Consider the following 23,098-nt stretch of genomic DNA (forward strand, 5'->3'; position numbering starts at 1 on the left):
ATGAATCTCAAACTTGTTGCTGGAATTCATCGGAATTTTTAGATTGCTTGCTGCCTTAGCAAGTCCATCAGCAACACCATTTTGTGTGCGAGGCACACATGTCAAGGTATGATCAGAAAATAACTTCAAAATATCTAAGACTGCATTTCGATATGCCCTCATACGAGGATGCTTGGCCTGAAACTCACCCTTAACTTGCTTTATCACCAACTCGGAATCACCATAGACTGCAATCTTCTTCGCTTTCAGCTTTCTAAGAATCTTAAGGCCAGCAATGAGAGCCTCATATTCCGCCTCATTATTTGAACAGTCAAATGCTAGTTTATAGGAACACACTCTCACCTTGCTTGGAACTTTGTCTTGAGTGGAAAAGGGACTTCGAATCCACACACCAATACCAGCACCTTCACTACCTACTGCGCCATCAAAATCCATGGTCCAAAGACCATCTTCATCTTCTTCCAAGTGTTGAAATTGTGTTAGCTCTGTTTTTTCTGTTTGCTGCCCCTTATCCTCAGCTGAATGCTCCATAGTAGCTTGCTTTTCTCCTCTTTCCTTTTGCAGAACTTCTCTGAAATTTTCAGTGATCTCTGGTATATCTTCCGCCTGAACTAACTGATTATCTAGATCATTAAAACTATCAGAAAATAAAACAAATGACTAAAGCCTGCTTGCTCTCCTTAGGATGACTGATTGGCTTCTCTTTGCTGGTTATCATGTATTTCATCTTTTGCTCTCGATATAGCTTTCTCATTTGACCGAAGACTGGAATTGTAGCATAAGAAAAGTCTAACTGTAGAGTGCCCTTCAACTTAGCCCCCCAAGATCTTGAAAGTAGCATACCAAAACGTGGAGGAATGTCCGCCACAACCACATCCATCAAGACATTATTCGCTGGGATTTGGTCTAAGCTAACAACCAAATCTTTGATGAGCCCGATACATCTTACATGGCTAGAATCAAATGAATACAAATCCATGATCACCTTTGGCATCAAACTGTGTGAAGCACCCGAATCGAACATAGCATTGTGCAAAACGTATTCATGCAATCTCAAACTAATATAAAAGGGGGAAACATCACTATCAGGGGACTCACCATCCAATGCTAGCCCGAATATCAATTCTGGCTAATCATCTTCAACGTTCACCGTGTCAAACATGGGATCAAAATTCAGAATTTTAGAGACTTGACCTCGGTAGCTGCTGTTTTTCATGATTTCAGTCAAAGGAATAGATACTTTTAATTTGGAAATTTCATTTTCCAAACTAAATGCTGAAACTTTGTCGACTTCTTTGACCGGAACTTCCCTCCTATCTTTGATTACACTTGGCTGATTTGTCTTTTCTGCTGCTGATATCTTGCTAGTTGTGGGATCAATTGTCTCCTTTCCTTTTTTCTGTGGTATCGGTGAATCCGTCTTTGGTGCTGTAGCTTCTTTTCTTTTCTAAATCGGATTGATAGGCACATCTTGGTTCCTCAATGAATACTGCTTCTGTTGAGTGGACAAGGCATTCAAATATCCTCTTTGGTAATCATCTAAATCTGCATCATTAGCTAAGATAAAATCTTCATCTTGCTGGGCGCCTGAACTTTCTCCATACTCTTCTTCTTCAGTGATGTAAATGGGCAGATCATCAGGAGTAAAGAAGTGATTTTGGTCCCCTACTACATCAGCATCTTCATCTGAATCTTGACTCACAAAATTCTGCAAAAGAGGAGTCTTGATCGGTTGCTAGGTTGCCGGCTCTTGTATTCTTGGTTCACGCTGCTTAATTCTGAACTGAGGTTGTTGCTGGCCACGGTAATTTGGATTACGAATCTATGGTTCTGATTTGTCAAGGTTGATTCTTTTGAGCATTTTTTCCATCTCACGAAGCCAAGGCGGTTCTGATGTAGATTCTTCCTTTATAGTCACTCTTTTCTCTGCCTTCAACCATGCTCTCTTGTCATTCAGATTTGCCTCAACATTAACAACAATCTTTTGCATATCTTCTAAAGTAGGCGGATCTCTATCCCGTAATGAATAAGCCATCTCCGGATCAAAACCATAGTAATTTGAGAAGAGCTGATTTTCTAGATGGTCTTAAATCATCCGGAATAGCATTATAAACTGTATTGAACCTGATAATATAGTCTTGGACAGACTCACCATGATTGTGTTTGATATTATTGTACTCGGCATTGATCTAAAGCGGATCCTTTCTGAGTTCCCAATGATCTAGAAACTGTCTCTGAAGTTCAACCAACGTAGGTATACTTCTGGCTCCTAAGCCTCTGAACCATTTTCTTACCTCTCCTCCGAATGTTTGCACAAACAATCGCGTAGTTACATCCTCCTCATCAATCTCATATAAATCACAAAAATTTGCCATTTTGTCTATGTGCTGCTGAGCGGACACACTTTGAGGAGTGCCATCAAATAAAGGAATCTTACTCTGATAATCCGCGGGCATATCATGCAAATCTTGAGGAAGAGCGAGAGGAGCAAACCGAGCAGCCATTGCTCTAGGCGGATTTGGTCTGGGAGTAGTTGGTGGAGAAGATGCAACCGAAGTATGAGGAGTATGAGGAGGTGTATGTGGAGGTGAAGCGATGTGGGATGAAGGAGGGGAATTAGCTGCAGATTCTGAATAAGTAATTATAGGTTGCACAGGAATGGTGGGAATGAAAGGCGGTTCGGTGGGATTTTTCGAAGCGGAAGCCGTGATAGTAGATCCAATATTCGCAGATGCAGCTTCTAAGAAATCAGCAATATTTGCAGCCTGAATGTCACTCTGAAGGTGCCTCAAGATAAAATTTTCAATTAATTTATTATGTTTTTCAACTTTAAGAGCTGCAGCAAAGTCAGGATTTGGAACTAGAGAATCAAGTGCACTTTCGGATTGAGTTTTAAACAGCGACAATTCAAATTTCTCGTCAAAATCAAGTTCTTCAAGATACTCAAAAATTGCAGGACATGAATGAGATTTAACCAAGGGAGTCACCGAGCTTTCTTGACGAAGGATTTTTCGAATCAAGTTTGGATTTTCGTAAATAGGAGGTGGATTCGGATCTGGATTAGCTCTCGTATGTCTTTTTGAAGCCAGTGTGGAATTGTTCGGAACAATCAAAGGGCCACAATAAATCTCAGCCTATGAATTTGCTAGACTCAATCATCCAAGGTCTAGAACAAACAAAAGTACTGGGGTGATTTGCAAAACAAGTTTCACAAGCTAACCGGAGATTGACTGAAGCAGCGTTTATCTACTTTCGCTAATGCAAAGCAAAAGCGTTTCGAAGGCTACCTGGCATAACTTCAGGCTCCGTCTAAGACTTGTGAAACAAACTCATCAGCAAGCAAACCATTGAGATTTCTTCCCCAGTATGGTCGCCACTATGTTAGCGCTCAAATCTGCCTCAGGCTGAGGAAGGCAAAACTCGAGGCAACATCATACCACGCTCAGCCTCGTAGCTAGCCCTACGAGGACAGGAGAGGGCTCTCTCCGGGTCTATCTCGGCAAAAGGTTTTCAAAGGGGCTGAGATGACCAAAAACAAATACCGATCTTTGGCTAGATATTAAGTGCAGAGGTTTAAAGGTGATTTTTTTGGGGTTTTTGTTGAATCAAAGGGAAAAGCAATTTTGCGTGCGGGAATGAGACACAGTTTCTGCAGAGGTCTGATTGGAGCAAGGTAGGCAATTGTTTTGATGCTTTTAAAGTGATGAGGTGAATAGATCAGACAGGTGAGGAGCTAAGGAGAGCAAGAAAGCTCAAGGGTTCTCCTTAAACTAAAGAAAACATGGAAAATTAAACAAATTTAAAGGCGGAGCATAGCAAATTTATGGATTCTACCTTAACACTTCATTTGTTCAATTGCAGAAGATGAGAGAGGGAAAATGATACACATAACAAACTTACAAGTACTGAAAGAAGCACACCATCAAGACATAAAGCCACAAGAATTCCAAATAGTGCTACAAATCCCTGGTCTTCCCTTTGCCAAAATGCTGAAGTAAAATGTACAATAAAGTCTCAAAGCCTCTTCCCAAAGAGTGCAACCCTAAAAATGACTAAGAAAATACATAATATAGGCAAGCTAACACATTCCCTTGCCTCTATGGGTCGAGCTCATCATCCTAGGAGCTATTTCAACCAATTCTAAACAAAGGACTAGAATCTAGGCAGTCAAAACAACTTGCCTCTATAAGCTAGGAAACTAATTCATTCATTAAATTTTTGCTATTTTATGAATGAATCATCTAGAATAGGTAAATAAGTGTCAATTCAACATAAATTTACATTAATTACATCAAGGAGGGTGAAAAATCCCATCACAAGTCAAAACTGGCCAAATTCCTCAGCTGGAAGGTGAAAACTGTGCAAAAAATCCTGATGCGTAGCGCACCTGAGCCCTATGCGTAGCGCGCCGTTCCACCTGCTTTTGGGGCACTTCCCGGCATCCAAATTGAGCTCAAGTTGGCTTTTTGGAAAGCCTTCGATGTCTACTTTCCCACCCAAGTGGAATTTTCCAATTTGATGTCCATTTTCCCCTCCAAAAGTTCATTCTCCCAAGGCTGCTACCTGTGTGTCCAAAAAGGGGCAGTGAGGTCATTTTTTGCATGTTTTTTGACCTTTTGGGGACCCAAACCTTGATGAAATGTCCTGGAAGTGGCTGAGCAGATGTATTTCATCATGAAAAATCCAAAAATGCAAACCTTTCATGATTTGGACCTCCCAATCTTCAGGGTAGCGCACTGCGCGCTACGCGTTGAGCCCAAAAACCTGCTTTTTACATAAAAATTTCAAAATTGACAAAATTTTTCCCAAATTTCTTGAAATTTGGGCTGGGGGTCCCCAATCAACTATTATGCTCAGTCAAAGAGGCTTCGGCCAAAATTTGGATTGGATCGGGCCTTTTCCGCCGTTTTAGTGCCTTGCTCAATCGCCTCTTAAGGATCTTAATTTTCGCTTTGCAAACATGCATGCGGGCCCAGTAATGATTCTTCATGTGACGAAACAAGTCTTTGTCTGTATTGGCTTTCGCCAACAACCCCTCCAAGTGTTGGTTGACCTTCTCAAGCACAAATTGCCGCGCCACAGGTGTCAAGTCACCTGGTCTTTTACAGGCCAACCTACGGTCTTCACGGATTCGTTGCAGCTCTATAAGTGTGTGCTCATCCTCTAACTGTTTATTGCACTGCTCTAGATACCTGATATATGAAGCTGTCTCATCATGACTAGTAACAAAACCTGATGGCTCAACTGAAGGCCTATCCTCATGCTTGGGCTTCTTTCCCTTATCTTGTACCTGCGGTGCTGCTGTCGAAAGCGAGGCCCCTTCCACACGAGGTGGAGATAACACTAACTGTGCTGATGAAGTCAACGAGACCCCTTCCACCCCGGGTGGAGATAGTACTCGTCGTGTAGATGCAAATAAGGCCCTATGTCCTCGCTGATATGTCACACATGCTGGAGCGCTGACATGCTCTATCTCAGGAATATCAAACTGATGTGAAGGCCCTCCCTCGTCATGAACAATCTCAGGAGGTGGCTGTGGCGCTGTGAAAAGGTCACGAGAAATAAAATCCTCCCAAGTAATGCCCTGTTGTGCCAACTGATGCATCACTATGATTTTGATCAATGCATAATGATAGATGCTTTTATGCTGATGTGCTGGGCTCTTCCTTTGTACTAAAGGCACCATCCTCTCTATGTTGCGACACATGAAAAATGGAATGTTCATCATACGTACCCTTGTAAAATGCATCAACAAACTGACATGGTACGCGTAGAGACGTGAGAATCTGCCCTCGCAACTGAAATATCGAATGATGAGTTTTATCAATGGTGCATACTCATCCCTTAGGAATCTGAAAGGAAAAACTACAGTCAAGTGTCTCACACATCCGGGCTTAATATATGGCTCATAGTGAAATCTGTCTAACTGCTGGCGTTTACTCCATTCCTCCCCTACATTTGGTATCCCGGTGGCCTGAGCAATAGTCTCGGGTGACAAGGTGAAATTCACTCCGGCAAGGTTTACATGACCATCCTGCAAATGTAGAACAAATAAACGGACTAGTTCCCGATGATGCTGGATTTGTGAGATCCTCTCAGAGTATTCAAAACATGATAGATACCGAAAAGAGTCCATTGCAAGTGGACAAGATTGCAATTGAGCCAAAGAGGTAGGCTCCTCCTTGACATGCCGACCACCTTTGCCACCTTTGTGATACCTCCTTGGCACACTTACCTCTGGTGTAGAATCACTATCATAATCCTGCTCATAAGCTGACTCGGTCTCTAAGATGTTATATATGCTGATATACAACTGTGTGCAAAATTTGACTGTAGACTTTTTCTTTCTCTCAAAATGCTGTGACCAAGGGGACACAAATATACAAGGGAAATGTTAGGAAATGGGAAACATTAGGGAAATGGGGACAATGGAAATAAAACAAGGAATTTAGGGAAGGGAAGGGACATGAAAATCTTGAAGTTTTAGGGTTTGGGATGAGGTAGGGTATGAAAATATGTTTTTAGTAGAAGGGAGGGGTTTAGGATTTGAGGGAGAATAGTGTAGGGTTTTAGGAGGAATTATTGGGGAAAATATTGGTAAATATAGGGGATGGGGAATCAAAAGGAAATGGGAAAATGAGAACCTTGGTTAACATTTACTTTTGAAACCCTACAGCAATATTGGCATTTAAATCTTTACAGCAAATTAATGGATAAGGAGGGTTTTTATACTTGGTTTTCCATGGCACATATATCATAATCTCTTACATAAACCGTCCAAAAACCAAGAACAAGCCGTGAATGTAAGCCTACCTGTGATTTGATGCTTGAGAAGAGGCGTTTTAGTGATGTCTGGCCAAGTTTCTGGGCATACACTTCAATGCGTAGCGTGCCTCACCCAACACGCCGCGCGCCCCTGATGCGTAGCGCCCATGCAAAATTACACTGAAAATTTCGGCCTGATGCGTAGCGCACCCTCGATGCGTAGCGCACCCAACCTGATGCATAGCGCGCCCTGGAAACAGCCCGATTTGCCTTGAAATTCACAAAAACACCTTAACACAATGCTCTTTGCTTTTGGAATGTAGAATGGGTTGCAAATGAGGAGAAATATCTTCATATAGACTCCTTGTTGATTTTTGCTTAACCCAAAACCCATTTTCTTATGTTTGGCTGTTGACACTTTTTGAAAATTAATAGGCTTTGACCTTTTTGATTTCCCCTTTAAAATTGGTTGAAATAATGATTTTCTCTGATAATTTTTGTAGGGATAGCTCTGATATGCTCTGGCAAAGGAGACCAAGGCTGCACTTGAACGATTGAAGAACTGAAAATTTTGACAATTTTTACAAAAATGAGATGGCGACTTATCTTCAAAACAAAGTTTTGAAGAGAAGTCCTAATTCAGCTGTACAATGATGAAAATTATTGAAGTGATGATCTAACAAAGTCATCCCTCTGGCCTGCTGGTCTTCTAAGGCTTTTCAAGACAAAATTGACTCAACCCTAGACCTAAGACCTTAGAATTTAAAACATGATTGTAAATGACCTTTGAAGACTTATTTTAATAAACTGGCCTGAACCAGCAGTGCCAAGCATGAGGGGAATGAATGACACAACCCACTCCATCAGAGTTATGGCATGCCTAACGAAATGCAACTGATCAAAACTGGTGGGACACCTAGTCATGAAATGCAAAAGAGCTTTGATCTCTGATGGAGGGATAACTAGACCGACTCTAACAGGTTGCACTGGGACTAAGGTAACATCCTGTTGGGATGTTGTGTTTCCAACGAATGGACCTGATATGGGCATGGTACCTGACGCCCAAATGGGGTTATGGTAAAGTGATGAGGCACTAGGTGTACCTGAAACCAACTATGCCAAAGACACATAGTTGGGTGGAAAACTGTGGGAATACCCCCTAAATAGGGAAACCCTTAGGAGAAAAAGGCAACTCTTCCTCCTCAACAATGTGTGGAGTCGAAACTTTGGACTCTTCCAGGGAGGTGAGTGGAGCATCGCCTTCAGGTTCCATGTCTGGAAATAAACAACGATGAATCTTCAAACAAGTACGAGTGGATAGTTCCAATGGAACACCTGGCTGGTTGTACAGATTGTAAGGATGCTACAGTGATATCACAGTAGGGTCAAACAGAGCATTCGGAGGATAAATAACCAGTCCAAGCTAACCATCAGTGGTCGGCAAGTCCTCAGGAGTTTGAACAAGATTGTCTGGAGATTCTGGGCCAAGATCAACAGATGACCCAGTATCGAATGTAGGGAGGATGAGATGAAAAAGGTTGAATACTCTGAACAATTCTGAGTTCAACACCTTGGTCCTCGAGTGACTCTGGTAACTTAGGAAACAACTCCTCAAACAATATTTTAGACGCAGGAGAGGAAGAGGAAATGGGTGAACCAGATGGTTCAGCCATGATGACGTTGTCTTAGTCGATTGAAAAGTTAACTTCAAGGCCTTAAAATGTTCTTTAAGGGAAACTCATGATTTGGTATCAAAAAATACTAATAGGGTGTTTTCGGATTGTGGGCAATCAATTATTAAGATGCATAAAATACTAGTGCTCTTTCATTTTTCAAGAGTCGAGAAAGAAACAAAGATGACTCTATCGCTTTCAATTGGAAATGAGCTCTAAAGGACAAGTGCTCAAACGATCTTTTAAGTTTAATGAGTCAAAAAGATCAAATGACTACTCTAGATGATCTAGGTAAATAGGATTACTAGGCAACCATGAACTATAGAATACCTCCCGGCGAATTGAGAAGTACGAGTAGGTAATCTCCCCAAATGTTGTGTTCAGTGTATCATGTTTTCAAGGTGGCCAACTCAACTTCCTAAGGATAAAGGATTGCAGCCTAGAGGGGTCTCTCGTTATGTACTAGATGGTATGGGGAGGACATATCTGTACTAGCCCTGTCTAATTCTGAAGCTAACAATAGCTGCTAGGTTTAAAGACATTGGAACACATCTCTAGCCTATACCTTCTAGATATTATTGTTAAATGTCAAATGCACCTTAGGTTAATTGAATTCATTTTAAAGTTTATCTTGAGTTATGTTTCAGTTTTCAGGTCTTACTGATGTGACTTTAAAAAACCTTAAATGCAACTAAATGAGACAAGAACCTTTCAATTCGATGAAATGTCTACACTAGAGAGGGTGGAAACTACTCAATCAAATGCAAACAAACGAGCAATTGAAAACGAAATGATATTTCACTACCTTACTTTTCGAAAAATAAACTAATGAAAAATGCATTCCAATTCCTAATTTCCTGACAAACACATATCTAACAGTCCTTTCGAAATCAAAAAGAGTTCTTTTCCTTTTCCAAATGCCAATGCAATTAAGTCTTTCAATGATGCAAGCTATCGTAGTGAAATGACACAACAAACTAGAATTTCACACTTTTTCATGACACAATGAAATAAACGTTTTGCATACAATTCGCCGATGACAAAGTTTTCGAGACAATAAGCTCTTCAAGTAGATGAAAACATGAAAAGAGAAGCTCATTCAGAACACTAAAACATTGACTTTACCAACCACAAGACAAGCAATGTAATCCATGTCGGAAAATAAACATTTAGACAAGCAAGCAAAAACTTTTCAAACTTTTGTAATAGAGGTAAAAGTCGTAAAAGGACCGAAAATGAAAATCCGAGTAACACACTTACAACCCAACTTACTATGCTCTTAAACAGCTAAATGGATAACAAACTAGATGTCATAGTGTTGTTGACCAACCAATGAATCAAGCAATCAAGCAGAAGGATGATAAGCCAACAAGCAAACAAAACAAAATGAAAAGCATCTTTCTAGTTAGGGAGAAAATGGTCTAAAAGGCTTACGGGGTCAAAATCATAAGAGTAGAACACAATCGCCAAGATTAGGGTGAAACCCTAATCTTCACTTACATGTATCAGTGTGACTGCCTAACTGACAACAAGCTCCAAAGGCTGGTCAGCGCGACTGTTCCTCAACATATCACGTTGATCGGCGCGACTGCCAGCAGATTAAGCGCCCTGATCGAGGAAGTTAAGAAAAAAATAAAAACATTAATAGTAGGGATCATATCTACTACTATGAATTTTAAACTCAGGCCGACGAGCAAGATAAAAGAAACAGAACAAAAGGGAAAAAGTGGAACTAGAAATTTTCTCACAAAATCATGAAATCCAAGACAAACAAAAGGATTGGTTCCCCAACAGAGTCCCGAGTGGAGTTGCCAATTTGTGGTGAAGTAAAATTATAAGTGTGGACAAAAACAAATTCTTCTAGCCTGATAATGGGTCTAGCGACAACAGATACATTCTATGGAAGATTTCCTTAGGTTAGAACTAATTAAGAGGGCCTACCTCTTAGTATGCTTAGCCCGTTTGATGATGTCCTTGCTTGCTTTCTCCATCCATCTCTCGCTTCCTTCTTCAAGCACCTGAAATAAGTAAACAACAACAAAAAACAACCGTAATAATAGAAAAATTGTAATTCAACGTACTTAATAAGTCAAGAAGCATTAAGCCATGAATGTAGAAAATCTACTGGTAGGTTAACCTGATAATGCAATATAAATCGAAGCAGAATGCTATAAACTACTTCTACTATCAATTTGCAGAAGCTTAAAGATCGGGTTGAACAATATAACTAGAAGAAGAAGAATCAATGTAAAATACACATGAAAATACTTTGGGGAAAGCTTCAGCTAAAAACCCCACTATCTGTATTAGCATACAAGGTGGAAATACATAGGAATTATACAAAGCCTTAGCTCTCATAGCTAGCCAGCTCTCAGTACAATCCTCACAGATGCTCATAGGAAAACTTGGATTCTCTCTAGCCTTCCTCTCTACCCTCCAATCTCATATTTCCTTGTGTTGTTCCTCTGGGATGATTATCCTTCAACCAATTGGAAAACTCATCTACCAAGTGGATGATCACCTGATTTCACACACTGTCAGAACTGCGTAATCCTCAAGGAATGATGCCTTGACTGCATGCATGAGTTTTCTTTATAAGAAAACACATGCAACTGATAGTACATTGTCCTTATCTTTCATCTCAATTGGGTATTTCTTAGAATAGACATGCATGAGTTTCTAATGAGTGAATCTTCAGTTAACTAGAGTACACTAGTTGAGTGCATGCATGCATCAACTGACTGTTAACTCTCTATTAGTTCCTCAAATAGTTTGGATCTAATTTAACTAGACTTAACTCAGTAAAATGAGTTCGCTAATTACAACTCAAATATAACTCAATCTTATCTCCTTAATTTAAGGCTTATCTCCTTAATTTAAGGGATAACTCTTGCGTGACTTTAGAAAGACTTCTAACTTGAATCTCCAACTAATTAACTCAAAATGAATTAATTAATTATTTCCAAGTAGATGTTAAGACTAAATTCTATTTTAATTCACAATTTAATTCAAGGACAAATTAAATTGGAATATTCTTGTTGCCATATTTCAACACTCCCTCTCAATAACAAAGGGATTATCTGCCACCCCAATCCTGTCTCTATGGAACTTGAATTTAAACTTTGACAATGCCTTTGTCAAAATGTCAGCATCTTGCTCCTCTATTGAAATATATACTGCAACAACATGATCCTCCCATCATCAGCAGCTTTCGTTACCTTGTAAATCCAACAAGAACTCACAACTGACTTGTTCTTTGATGTCGAAACCACGTCCCAAACACTGTTACGAACTATGGAGTCATACGCCTCCACCATAGCATCAACCCAAATCGGTTGCTGCACTACTTCCTCAAAGGAAGATGGCTTGATCTCAACACATTCCCCAGCAAGGGCCATGTATCGAGTGTACCTCTTAGGTGACCTCCTCTGTTTGCACTGAGAAGATGGTTCTCGCAAATTCTCTCTCGCATCCTTCAACAATCTGTCAGATTCTCTTGTGCACTTTCGTCCATCTATGGAAGACTCTGCTTTAGTGGATGTCTCCACTCCTGAAACCTCTGCATGTGGCTGCTCCACATCAGTCTGAGGCTCCTCTTTCTTAGGAACCAACAGTTCCTCCACAACCTATAGTTGGAGCTCCCTCTCAAGGGAAACTCGCATGGCCTTCTGCTCATCAAAATTGAGATCTCTGCGAACCATTGTCCTCCGACTGGTAGGCAAGTACACCCGATAGATTTTAGATGTATCAATGTACCCCACAAGTATCCCCAACTTTGATGTCATCTCAATCTTTTTCCATGCATCCTTTGTCACATGGCAATATACCGATGAGCCAAAGATCCTGAAGTGACCCACATCTAGTCTCTTACAGGAGAAAGCTTCCTCTGGTGTCTTCATCCAAAGTATGTGATGCGAGCTTCCATTCTGCAAATAAACCACTGTGTTGCATGCCTCAGCCAACAAGTTAAAGTGGTAGGCCTTGGTCATGCAACATTTCCCGTGTTGTCCCTATAATAGTTCTATTCTTGCTCTTGGCCACCCCATTCTGCTATGGGTTATGATGTGCCATCAACTCTTGTTTAATTCATTCCACTTCACAGAAGTCCTTAAACTCTTGAGAGACATATTCTCCACCATTGTCACTTCTCAAGGCCTTGATCTTCTTCCCTGACTCTTTCTCGACCAAAGCTTTGAACTCACAAAAATTTGTGAAGGTTTGATCCTTCTTCTTCATGAAATAAATCCAGCATTTACGAGAATAATCATCAATGAAAATCACATAATACCTTTGCTTCTCTTTGGATTCCATCGAGAATTGTCCACACACATTAGTATGAACTCACTCTAAGATAGCCTTCGCTTGACTATCTCGATCATGAAAGGAAGACTTGGTGTACTTTCCCAAGGTACAAAATTTGCATGTGTCAACTTGCTCAAGTTTACCTTTGGGAAGTCCTGTAGATATCTAATTCATTATCTTCAAAGCCCCATGATGCAAATGGACTAATCGCCTGTTCCACAAATCACCAATGTCTTGGCTTGCACCAATTCTACTTTCAAGCTCAATGTTGCACAATCATCTACCTCTAGTTTATAGATATTCTTCACCTAAATCCATATCCTCTTGGTCTGACCCGTGGCTATGTGTCTTAGGAACGCCTTTCCTTTACTGAAGACAACATCATAGCCTTTTTCCTCCAACATCGTGACCGATACCAAGTTCTTCTTCAGTCCAGGCACATACTTCACATCTGTCAAGGTGATAGGAGCTCCATGCTCCCTCTGAAAAGCAACTATGCCCACTCTTGAAACACTATACCTTCCATCGTCACCCATCTCTATGCGCATCTTGAGGCCTTTCTCCTCCAAGGCACTGAATAAAATTTTACCACCAGTCATGTGGAATGGGGCTCCACTGTCAAGATACCAGACACAACCCATCATCGATGACACCATGCATGCAGTGAGGGTAAAGTCCATTTCGAATAGAGAGGCTAATGCCTCACCTTCCGATCCTTTCGAGGATCCCTTCTTAGACTTCTTTGATGGACATTTAGTTGCATAATGTCCCATCTTGTGACAATTAAAGCATCTCACTTTATACATGTCACCCTTCTTCCCTCCATGAGAAGAATTCGATTTGGAATGAGAATCCTTCCCCTTCCCTTTCCTTTCCTTACTTGCTAAGGCCAAATTTTTTTCATCATCATCCTTGGATGAAGAACAATCTCGTGTGCTCCTCCTAATCTCCTCCTGCATAAGATCCAACCATAATTTTTCCCAATCCAGTAGTTTTTCCCTTCCATTCATAGAGTCCTGGTAGTTATTCCAACTCTTTGGAAGGCCAAGGAGAGTGAGGCTCACCATATCATCATCGACAATAGTTATTCCCACACTGCCAAGATCATCTCTATAGGTGGTGAGCTTGTTCAGATATGTGGAAATAGTATCACCCTTCTCCACTTTGATTCTTCGACGCTTATCCTTGAGTGCTAATTTCCTCTGGTTGTTATTGTTCTGGTAGAGGCCCTTCAATGTCTTCTGTTATCACTCAGAATTTTCTGTAGAAGTTATCAAAAGAAGGAATAAGCCGAGGTAACCACAAACCAATATTTTAAGTATAGGCTCTAGCCAACCTATGACTCATAGAGGGCTCTCTCTATATGATTTAGCTATGTTTGCTAGGATTTTAGGCTAGTTCTTAATGTTCATTGGGGTTTTGGTTTTGAATTGAAGGTTGGGTGGTGGAATTCTTGGAACAGATGGATAGAGCAAGGTCTTTAAACCATTGGGCTATGGAGTCAACAAATGGATAGTAGAATTGGATCAATTCATTAAAGGGAATGTTCACAAGGCAGGCTAGCAAAGTAAAGTGCAAATCTTTAGGTCGAATGGGTGAAATGATCCCAACCGGGGTGAGAGAGCACTTAAGAATTATCAGACCGGGGTTAAAATGAAGAATAGAGGATAATCATGAAAAAAGGGCAATTAAGAATCCTTTGCTATAGACCACAAGGAACTACCTAAACTAAGGAGCAATCAAGAATTCCTTAGATTAGTGAATAAAACATTCAATATGCATAACAGTCAAAACAGAGTGCAACTAAGCAATTTCTGAGATATCATTCCATGTTATAGCATTCAGATTTTTAGAGATACCAGTAAGACTGTGGAAACACTTAAAGAAAAATAACGTTGAACATGAGAGAATACTTATTTGAACTTTGCTTTGCACAAGAATCCAGTGAAATATTTTATTTTTATTCCTTGATCTAGCTAGCTGATGCAGTCATTGATACAATAGAATTTTAGACTTATGAACAAGAAGTCTATAGAAATTTTTTGGAATTCACACCCTACATAATTTTAATTGTGAAGTATTTATACAAAAAAAATATTACAAAATATCTCAAAACAACTTGAGGTTTAATCTAGGAAATACAAATATCTTCTTGCAAGAAGATAAAGACAACTAATGAACTTTTTTCATGCTATCCATTTTATTATGGTTGTGCTGGCCTTTATTTTTGAAGTGTATCCCTTTATGCTGGTTTGTTGTTGTAGTTTTTCCCGCTATAGTCTTCTTTAAATTTTACCTTTCATCTGATACTCTTTAACCCTGATACTCTTTGACCCCGATGTGTTGTTTTCACCTGTTTACCTGGCTGCTCTATTTTTACTATGCAGTAACTTTTTGCTGTAAATTTATCACAGTAATTCAGTCATTGTCTCCCACCATTCTGCATCAGGTAATTTTACATTCATCATTCTCTTGTAGATTTCATCAGCTTCAGTATACTTGGAAAAATTGGGCTTGGTGAGGAACAAATGTTTTATCTCATGCTCAAGGAAAAACAAGTTCTCAAATGTGTTGTACAACACTTTTCCTGTTGGCAATGATTTTATGGATGAAGAGCTGGCCTATTCCTTAGCCAACTTTCTGAGTCTATCACCATAGTCCAACTGTGTCATGAGTTTTTCATTGATAACCATAGGACTAGGCAGACCTTTCTCCCTTAAAATCTGGAATTTAGCCATGAACCTATCAATGGATACCTACATATTGTGGCACTTTTCTTCTAAATTAAGCATAAGGTTCCTTTTGGAAAGGACCTTCCTTATTTCTAAAATGGTCACAGTCCTATCTTCTATATTTAGCTCATGGAGCTCATATCTATTCTTGCTGTTGAGGAAGTGGATGAGTTTATTTGCATCCTCTGGCTTATCTCCCAACTCCTCCTTCACTTTTTGGATAGCTTCTGTAGCTATCATTACTAACTCTGTTTGTTAAAAAATAACCTAGATTGATGACCAAATATCATTGACAGAGTCAATGATATTGGCCCACAACATTTCCTTGGTTTGCCCAAGTGATTTCTCCAGTGTTTAAGTCTTTCTCTAAGACTTTGACCCTTTCACTCATTCTTTGGGCTTTTTGTGCTTCTTCTTTCTGCTTCATTTGGGCAAGTTTGCGGTCTGTTTCCAAACTTGAAACGTTTTCTCTTAACCTGTTCATTTCAATAGCCTGGATAGACATCTCTTCCATGGCTTTGACTAGTTCTCCATCTTTCTCTTCTGATGCACCTACTGCTAATGTAGATTCTGTTGTTGCTGGCAAGGCTATTGCAAGTGGAGCTGTAGGTGCCAAAGATGTTGCTAGTGTGGATGGCACTGCTGTGGAGACTGTAGGGATAACATTTGTTGAAGAAGTGGCCACATCTACTTGTTTTAATTGGATTAAAGCATCCAATTCCTTTTCAGTCTCTTTTAGTTGATCGTTCAATTTTAAGACTAAGTCCATGAGTTCTTCATGCCCCTGCTGGGCTTCTAGGACTTCCAATGTTTGTGGATGCTGCAGCTGAGGTATTTTTGGTTGTTTCTTCAATGCAGCCATATCATCATTATTATTTTTAATAAGTTGTTCTATGTCTTTTATATCCTTGGGATCGTGTCCCAATTCAATCACTAATTCCTCTAAGGACTTGATCCTGGTATCCTTGGCCTGTGACGAGGCCTTCTCTAACTGAAATTGCACTGAAATGTTGTTTAGAGAGTTTTGTAGCTAGTGAGAAGTTATAGCTTTACCTGTCAGGGTGGATTATATCATCTCTCCAGCTTGATTGTGCAATTCAATATGGTCTATGGGATGAATATCCCTTGCCAATACTTCAAAATCTACCCTTTTGAAATCTGATGTTGTCTTTGGCTGATGGGCTGTAGGCTTAACAAAAGTCATCAACAAATTTCCCTCTTTAATGTCAAAGGCTGACATTAGACTTGTTTGATTGGTGGGAGTCAGCTTCAGGTACTTAGCATATGTTTGGGCCTTAAGCCTCTCATTTCTAGCTTTGATTTCTTTGTATCTTTCCTTGATATCTTGGTCTTTGTCAGCAGGCATTCTAAAGGAAGACACTTCAACACTAAGCTACCTTTCCAACATCTGAGTTTGTGATGTGGAAGGCTCTTGCCTATCTTCAGATGGAGTGGTAGGATTGATTCTGTTTACATCTGTGTTGGTGACCTCAGTTGAGCCCTCTGTATCCTCTTGTTCAAAGACAGGATTCATTTTCTGCCTTTTTGCTTGGCTTGTTTCTGGCTGAGAATATGAGGTTTCCCTTGCTGATGTAGTGGCCTCCTCCCTACTTCTCTTTAGGTTTTTCTCCTCATTTTGAGGAGTCTGCATAACTGGAGGGGTACTCATGGTTCTTTTTGGTTGGTGTGATTGCTCTGATACCTGCAGGAAATAACCCTCATCAAGTTGTCTTTATAGATCAATGAGAACATTCTCTATGTCTACCCTAGTGCTGTCTTGGTCCACTAGGGTACCTTCCACCCATTTTGTTTGGTTGGCACAGGCTTCTATTTTAGGTATGGGATGGTGAATGAAAGGTCCTAGCTTGACCTTTTGTCTCTTCTTTGTGATGAATTCCAAAGGGTCATATCTCCAAACAAAACTCCTTTGGAACTTCATCCTCTATAGAATTAGGTCTGCTTCTTTGCTTGCCTCCCTAGAGTTGCATATGAAGGGGCCTAGTTGGTATTTTATTTTTAAATTGGCCTTCTTCTTGGAATTTTCTATAGCTCCAAACCTCACTCTTGATGTTTGTGATGTTGCACTCATGGCCTAGGGCAACCCCTCCTTCCAGACCTGGTCCAAAATTTAAAAAATAGTGTTTTATTCCCTATACGCAACATTGCCCTAAGCTAAATGTGTGTGTATGTGGGTCTCTGTATACCCAACCTACGTATATGTCTTAAAACACTTAAAAAAAATAAATCTCCTTAATTTCGGGTGGAGATCACTATTTTACATGTTGATTACCTATTAGTGCCTGTGGCCCAATTGTTCCCAACGAATTCCCAACTAAAAAACTACTTTGGGAGAAGTATAAAAAGGCTTCAATGGGAAGGCCTAAGGGAGGAGAGAAGAGAGAGAAAGGTTACTATGCTGAGATTTCCCTAACCAGGTCTGAAGATCCTAGTGCCTCCTGCACTTCCCCCATTTACAAGAAACCCCTGTTTCCTTGTGTGATGATGTCTATCTACTACTTGAGATATCATGGAGTAAGTCATGGAAGGAGTTTGTTAAAGGCTTGAGACTGGATGAATCTGGAGGATGGTTTTTCTTGGAGCCTGCGAAAGGATGAATCAGGTGAAATTATTCCTTTTTGTGCTTTACTTGTCTATAATAAAAGAAACACTTGTCTTTGTTCCTGATATAGATCTTCTTCATGTTTATGATATCCATGTTATGATTCATATATGAATGATTGTTTAATTGCATAACTAACTACCTTTCAATATACTCTGAAGATAATTTCTTTATGATGTTTAGTCCATATACTACTGTACTTTCTTGAATTGATTGTTTTGTAGGTTGAAGGAACAAAAGGAACTCTAAGAGGGTTTGGACCCTTGCAGGATCTTCTCAAACGAAGGACCCCCAGGTACGCCCCTTATCGTATAGTTTGCTTATATTAGCGTTATGGTTGTATGGAGTGTGTGTTTCTCTATATAGACAACCTCCGATCTGCTAGGGTGTCAACCCAAAGACCCTAGGGGAATTCATCCCTTAACAAAATTGGCGACTCCCCTGGGGACAACAATATTGTTGTTCCTAGTTTGGGTTTATTCAAGCCAATCAGGACTGAGCTGTCTGTTTGCTTGCGTTGCTGTGTAGTCTGTCCCTGTAGGAACTTGAATTGTAAGTTTGATCAATTTCTTCAGACTATTTTTTTTTTCTTGAAATCTTTTATATACGCATGTTTCCTTAAGTAAACCTGCATATATGCAGGTTTCCTTAGGCTCAGTCACGTATACACGCAACTGTACATCAATACAGTCGAGTATATCTTGTAATTTTCAAGATTTTTCAAATCTTTTTTTTTTTGAAGGTCTGTCTGATGGTATGATTCAGTCCTGAACAGTTACTTTTCTGTGACAGTCTTTAGTTTTACAACAAGTATCTAATTTCAAATTCTCTCTGATCATGGAAAGTGTTGGCCTTATTTGTCTTTGCAAGCATCATCGTTTTTGTTTAAACATGCAAGATTTCTTGCTGGGAATCTTGGCTACTCTGATTCTTTGAGGCAGGAAGATTGATCTCAATCTTTGTGTCAAGTTTTTTTTTGGGTGACTTTTTGGTTTACATGTCAAAACTGTATCTTTATGACCATCTGCTTTTCTTGCTTTCCGAAATTTGTTGATTGACACTTTCTTGAAAATTTTCTTTTTGATCTTTTGGTCTTTGTTGCCAAAACTCTCATTGCTACTTTTGATTGTTTTTTTTTTCCACAGAAAAAATAGCGAACCTTCTATTAAAAATAGATAGTTACAAAGCATATGCAGAGCATTGCAGACAAACTTGTTTTTCGCCATGATGGGTGAGAAAAGAAGTCTCGACTGATTGACATTACATTCCAAAGGAGAAGATTCGCACCAGTCTCATCAACCAAGGAATATGAGCAAAATGCCTCCACCTGAGAATACACACCTCCAGAGAACTGATTCACGCAGAGAGGAACTGGTAAGAGGTGGAGGCTGAGACCAAAAGTAAAGTACAGCGTACAGCGTCCCCAAAGAAACTCATAGATTAGAGACAAAACAGAGAGGGCTCCCATCGACCCAGGCCTCCTATTCGAAGGAAAACCAGCCCAGGAGCCCTGAAGAAATGGTTCATTAAAGAAGTATAAACAAAAAGAAAAAAAGAAACAAACTATGTACAGGAAAAATAACAGATACTGTTAAATCAAAACTTATGCAAAAATGGGTTGTTCGAGCGGACGAATCAACCCATTTTCTTCCTCCAAAACTGTCCAGGACCCCGAATCTTGATCAACGCCCACTTTGGAGAGTCGATCAACTTCATAATTTCTTTCCCTGTAGATATGGCAAGGAGAAATCTATGGAAAATGACATTTAAGGCGTGAGACTTCTTTAATCAAAGGGAGCAAGATGAAATTTATGCATTGATGAGTCCCATTAAACCATTTCACAGTGTTCATTGAATCCCCAAAGATCTGGACTTCTCTCACATTCCTAAGGATGAGCCAACAGAGTAGGGAGTGTAGGGCTTTCAATTCTGCAAAGTTATTGGAGCCCTGTCCAAGACCGACAGAAGCTTTTACAACCTTATCCTCTGATAAATGAATAATCAAACCAGCCCCACAACGACCATTAATATCTGAGGCACCGTCAAAATAAGCCCACGGCATTGTATATCTGATAAATTCTTGGCGAACAGCTCTGGTAGAAGGAGGATCTATCAGAATCGGGATACTTTCATAAATAGCAGCTCCTTCTGTGGCAAGATGACCAATCGGGAGAATAGAATCCTTAAAAATAACTTGATTCCTGGCAAGCCAAGTCCCCCAGGTAATGAGAAGTGGAATGGATCTCTCTCTGTCATTTGTGGCTTCATTCCACCACCTCTGCCAAGCTTCCAAGAGCCCCTGCCCTTCCCATCTGAAAGGAATTTTTAGCAGCCTTAACATTTCGGCCCAAAGGCTAGTATTAAAAGGACAAAGAAGGAACAAGTGCTGAGTTGATTCAACACTATCTTTACAGAGGGGGCACCAGCCAAGACCAATCCTACCTCTTCTTTGAAGAAAATCCCAAGTAGGGACTTTCTGGAGCAGAACACACCAGAAGAACAGTCTCGATTTGGCTGGCCCTTTTAACTTCCAAAGCAGTTTAAACCACCAATCTGGATTCTCCCACCCTTTTTGAGACATCATCCATTTATAACCCATCTTTGGGGAATAAAGCCCATTCTGGGCAAAGACCCATCTGAGTTCATCCGGAGAGTCAGAGAGCCTGACTGAGGAGTTGAGAAGGTCCCTTCTGAATAGATCCCATTCCTCCAGCCATTCTTCATCCAAATGTAAGTCTCTTCCCTGAATCCATCCTTGGCTCCAAATGGAGGAAGCCCGAGGATCAGCCACCTGGTTTAAAGTGTAGAGCCCCCTGTCTTTTAAAGCCAAAACCAACCCCTGAGAAAGAGAGAAAATCTCAGTACAACCTATCCATGGATCTCTACCCAGCCTGATCTGAGTTCCATCCCCCACACTCCAAGCCAAGCCCTTCTCTATAATTTTAACAGAGGCGACCACAGCTTTCCAAACCACCGATGAGTTTTTGGAAGTCTTTTGTGGCAATCTGATCCAATCTAGCATTGTTAGCGGATCAATATATTTTCTTTTAGAAACAGAAGTCCACAAATTCTCAGAAGAAATGAGCCTCCAGCTGAGCTTTGCTGCTAAAGATTTGGAGAAGTAATCAAGATTTTTTATACCCCAACCTCCCCACTCTTTAGGGCGAGCCACTTTATCCCAAGCAATCCAAGGGGTGAATTTCTCCCACTTCGACCCTGCCCAAAGGAACCTGCTGCATAATTTGTCAATTGAGGATAAGATTCCTTTGGGAACCTAAGTCAGACTAGCCCAGTAGACTGGGATTGCCATCAGAACAGATTTTATTAACACTAACCTTCCTGCCCTAGACATCCACTTGAAACTCTAGTGTTTCAATTTGGATTCAATTTTTACAAGTATCCATTTCCAATCTTTGATACTGTAATTATCGAGCTTCAGAAAGAACCCCAGGTATTTAAAGGCATCCTCCAGTGATTTGACTTCAAAATTTAGGACCAGCTCCACTTTGCACACCAACTCTCTAGACATACCTGTACATGTGAGAGTGGATTTTCTCTCGTTTATGCAGAGACCTGTAGCCTTTAGGAAAAGGTCCAAAATTTTCTTGAGCGTCCTACAGTCCTCGAGACTTCCATTGCTGAACAGGATAATGTCATCCACAAAAAGGAGGTGGGTGACCCAAAATTTTAACGCTACTTCAATGCCTTTGAGGGTCCCCTGCCTTTTTGCGTCCTGAATCATAAGTCTGATGCCATCTGCTGCCAACAAAAACAAAAGAGGAGAGAGCGGACAGCCTTGACGTAGGCCACGCTCAGGACTAAAAAAACTGGAGGTCGCTCCGTTGATCAGCACAGCAATGGAAGAAGAAGAAACACAGCTCATAACCCATCTCACAAAATCATACCTAAAACCCAGATGTGTTAGCAGAAGCCTGAGATACAGCCAACTGATTCTGTCATAAGCCTTTGACAGATCGATTTTCACAACTGCTCCTTTTTTTTTCCCAATTTTTAGACTATGAAGAGTTTCTTGAGCCACTCCGACTGCTTCATGAATTTGTCTGTCGTCTAGAAAGCCAAATTGCTCAGGTGATATATTTCTGGAGAGGACAGGTTTAAGCCTGGAGGCAATAACTTTTGCAATAATTTTGTAAACACAGGTGCACAGTGAAATGGGCCTGAATTCGTCAAAAGAAACCGGGAGATCCGATTTGGGAATGAGGGCTAGAAAAGTGGCATTGAAAGGATGATGGATTATACCTGTACGCCTGGAATCTTCCACAACTGCCACTAGCTCATCTCCAATGAATTCAAAAAAGTGTTGAAAAAATTCGACAGTCTAGCCATCCGGGCCTGGACTTTTGTCCTTTTGCATTGACTTGAGGATGTCTTCTACCTCCTCCTTAGTAACAGGCGCCATGATAGAATCATTTCCTTCCTCCTCTATGAACCTTGGGAAGAACTGCGCTACTCTTATAACTTCTGCAATAGAAGCTTCCTCTGTCGCTTTGTAAAGATTCTTGAAGAAATTGACCCCTAATGAGGCCAGATCTTCAAAAGAACGCGCCTGTTCACCATTGGCTTTCTTCATTTCCCAGATTGTATTTGAATTTTTCCTTCCTTTAGCGTAATTCTGAAAAAACTTGGTGTTATCGTCCCCCGCCTGCAACCAGATCACTCTACTTTTTAATCACCAGCTTTCCTCTCTTTGCTGAAGGATTCTCCTCCTTTCCCTCTCCAACTCTTGTAGTCTAGCCCGAGCTTCTACTGATCCATAGCCATTACCACCTGGGGTTTCCAGGAGGGCAATCTCAGAGTTAACATTTTCCAGCATTTCTTCTTCCTTCAGTTTCTTTTGGAGGGCCCATTGTTTAGATGTGACCTTCATCCTTTTTAAATTATCCATAAAATTCTAACTGCGACTCTCATCTTCAATGAAAGCATCTTTCTTCCAAGTATTATGGAATAAACTGATATAAGTTGCATCCGAGAGCCAAGAGGCATTA

The 23,098-nt window shown here is 40.4% G+C and overlaps 1 protein-coding gene across 1 annotated transcript; it reads right to left on the minus strand.

Annotated features, from left to right (window-relative positions):
* Positions 1-1,447: 1,447 nt before the first annotated feature.
* LOC149147835 (uncharacterized) lies at positions 1,448-22,683 on the minus strand. The gene is made up of 5 exons (XM_089441963.1): positions 22,489-22,683; positions 21,624-22,386; positions 19,975-21,308; positions 2,553-2,777; positions 1,448-1,708 (listed from the first exon to the last, which is right to left on the minus strand). The coding sequence occupies exons 1-5, from the start codon at positions 22,681-22,683 to the stop codon at positions 1,448-1,450; spliced, it is 2,778 nt and encodes a 925-aa protein (XP_089298089.1).
* Between the last annotated feature and the right edge of the window lie 415 nt (positions 22,684-23,098).

The sequence above is a fragment of the Pinus tabuliformis genome, chromosome 9 (assembly GCF_031772625.1).
Source record: "Pinus tabuliformis cultivar Carrire ecotype Pingquan chromosome 9, CPIR1, whole genome shotgun sequence".
Taxonomy (NCBI): Eukaryota; Viridiplantae; Streptophyta; class Pinopsida; order Pinales; family Pinaceae; genus Pinus; species Pinus tabuliformis.

Coding starts and splice junctions, on each gene's coding strand:
- LOC149147835 (XM_089441963.1), bottom strand. CDS start 22,683: ATGAAGAAAGCCAATGGTGAACAGGCGCGTTCTTTTGAAGATCTGGCC. Junction 2,778..19,974: donor GTTGGCTCATCCTTAGGAAT/GTGAGAGAAGTC, acceptor AGGCACCTTCAG/AGTGACATTCAGGCTGCAAA. Junction 1,709..2,552: donor CTCATACTCCTCATACTTCG/GTTGCATCTTCT, acceptor CCTCTTTTGCAG/AATTTTGTGAGTCAAGATTC.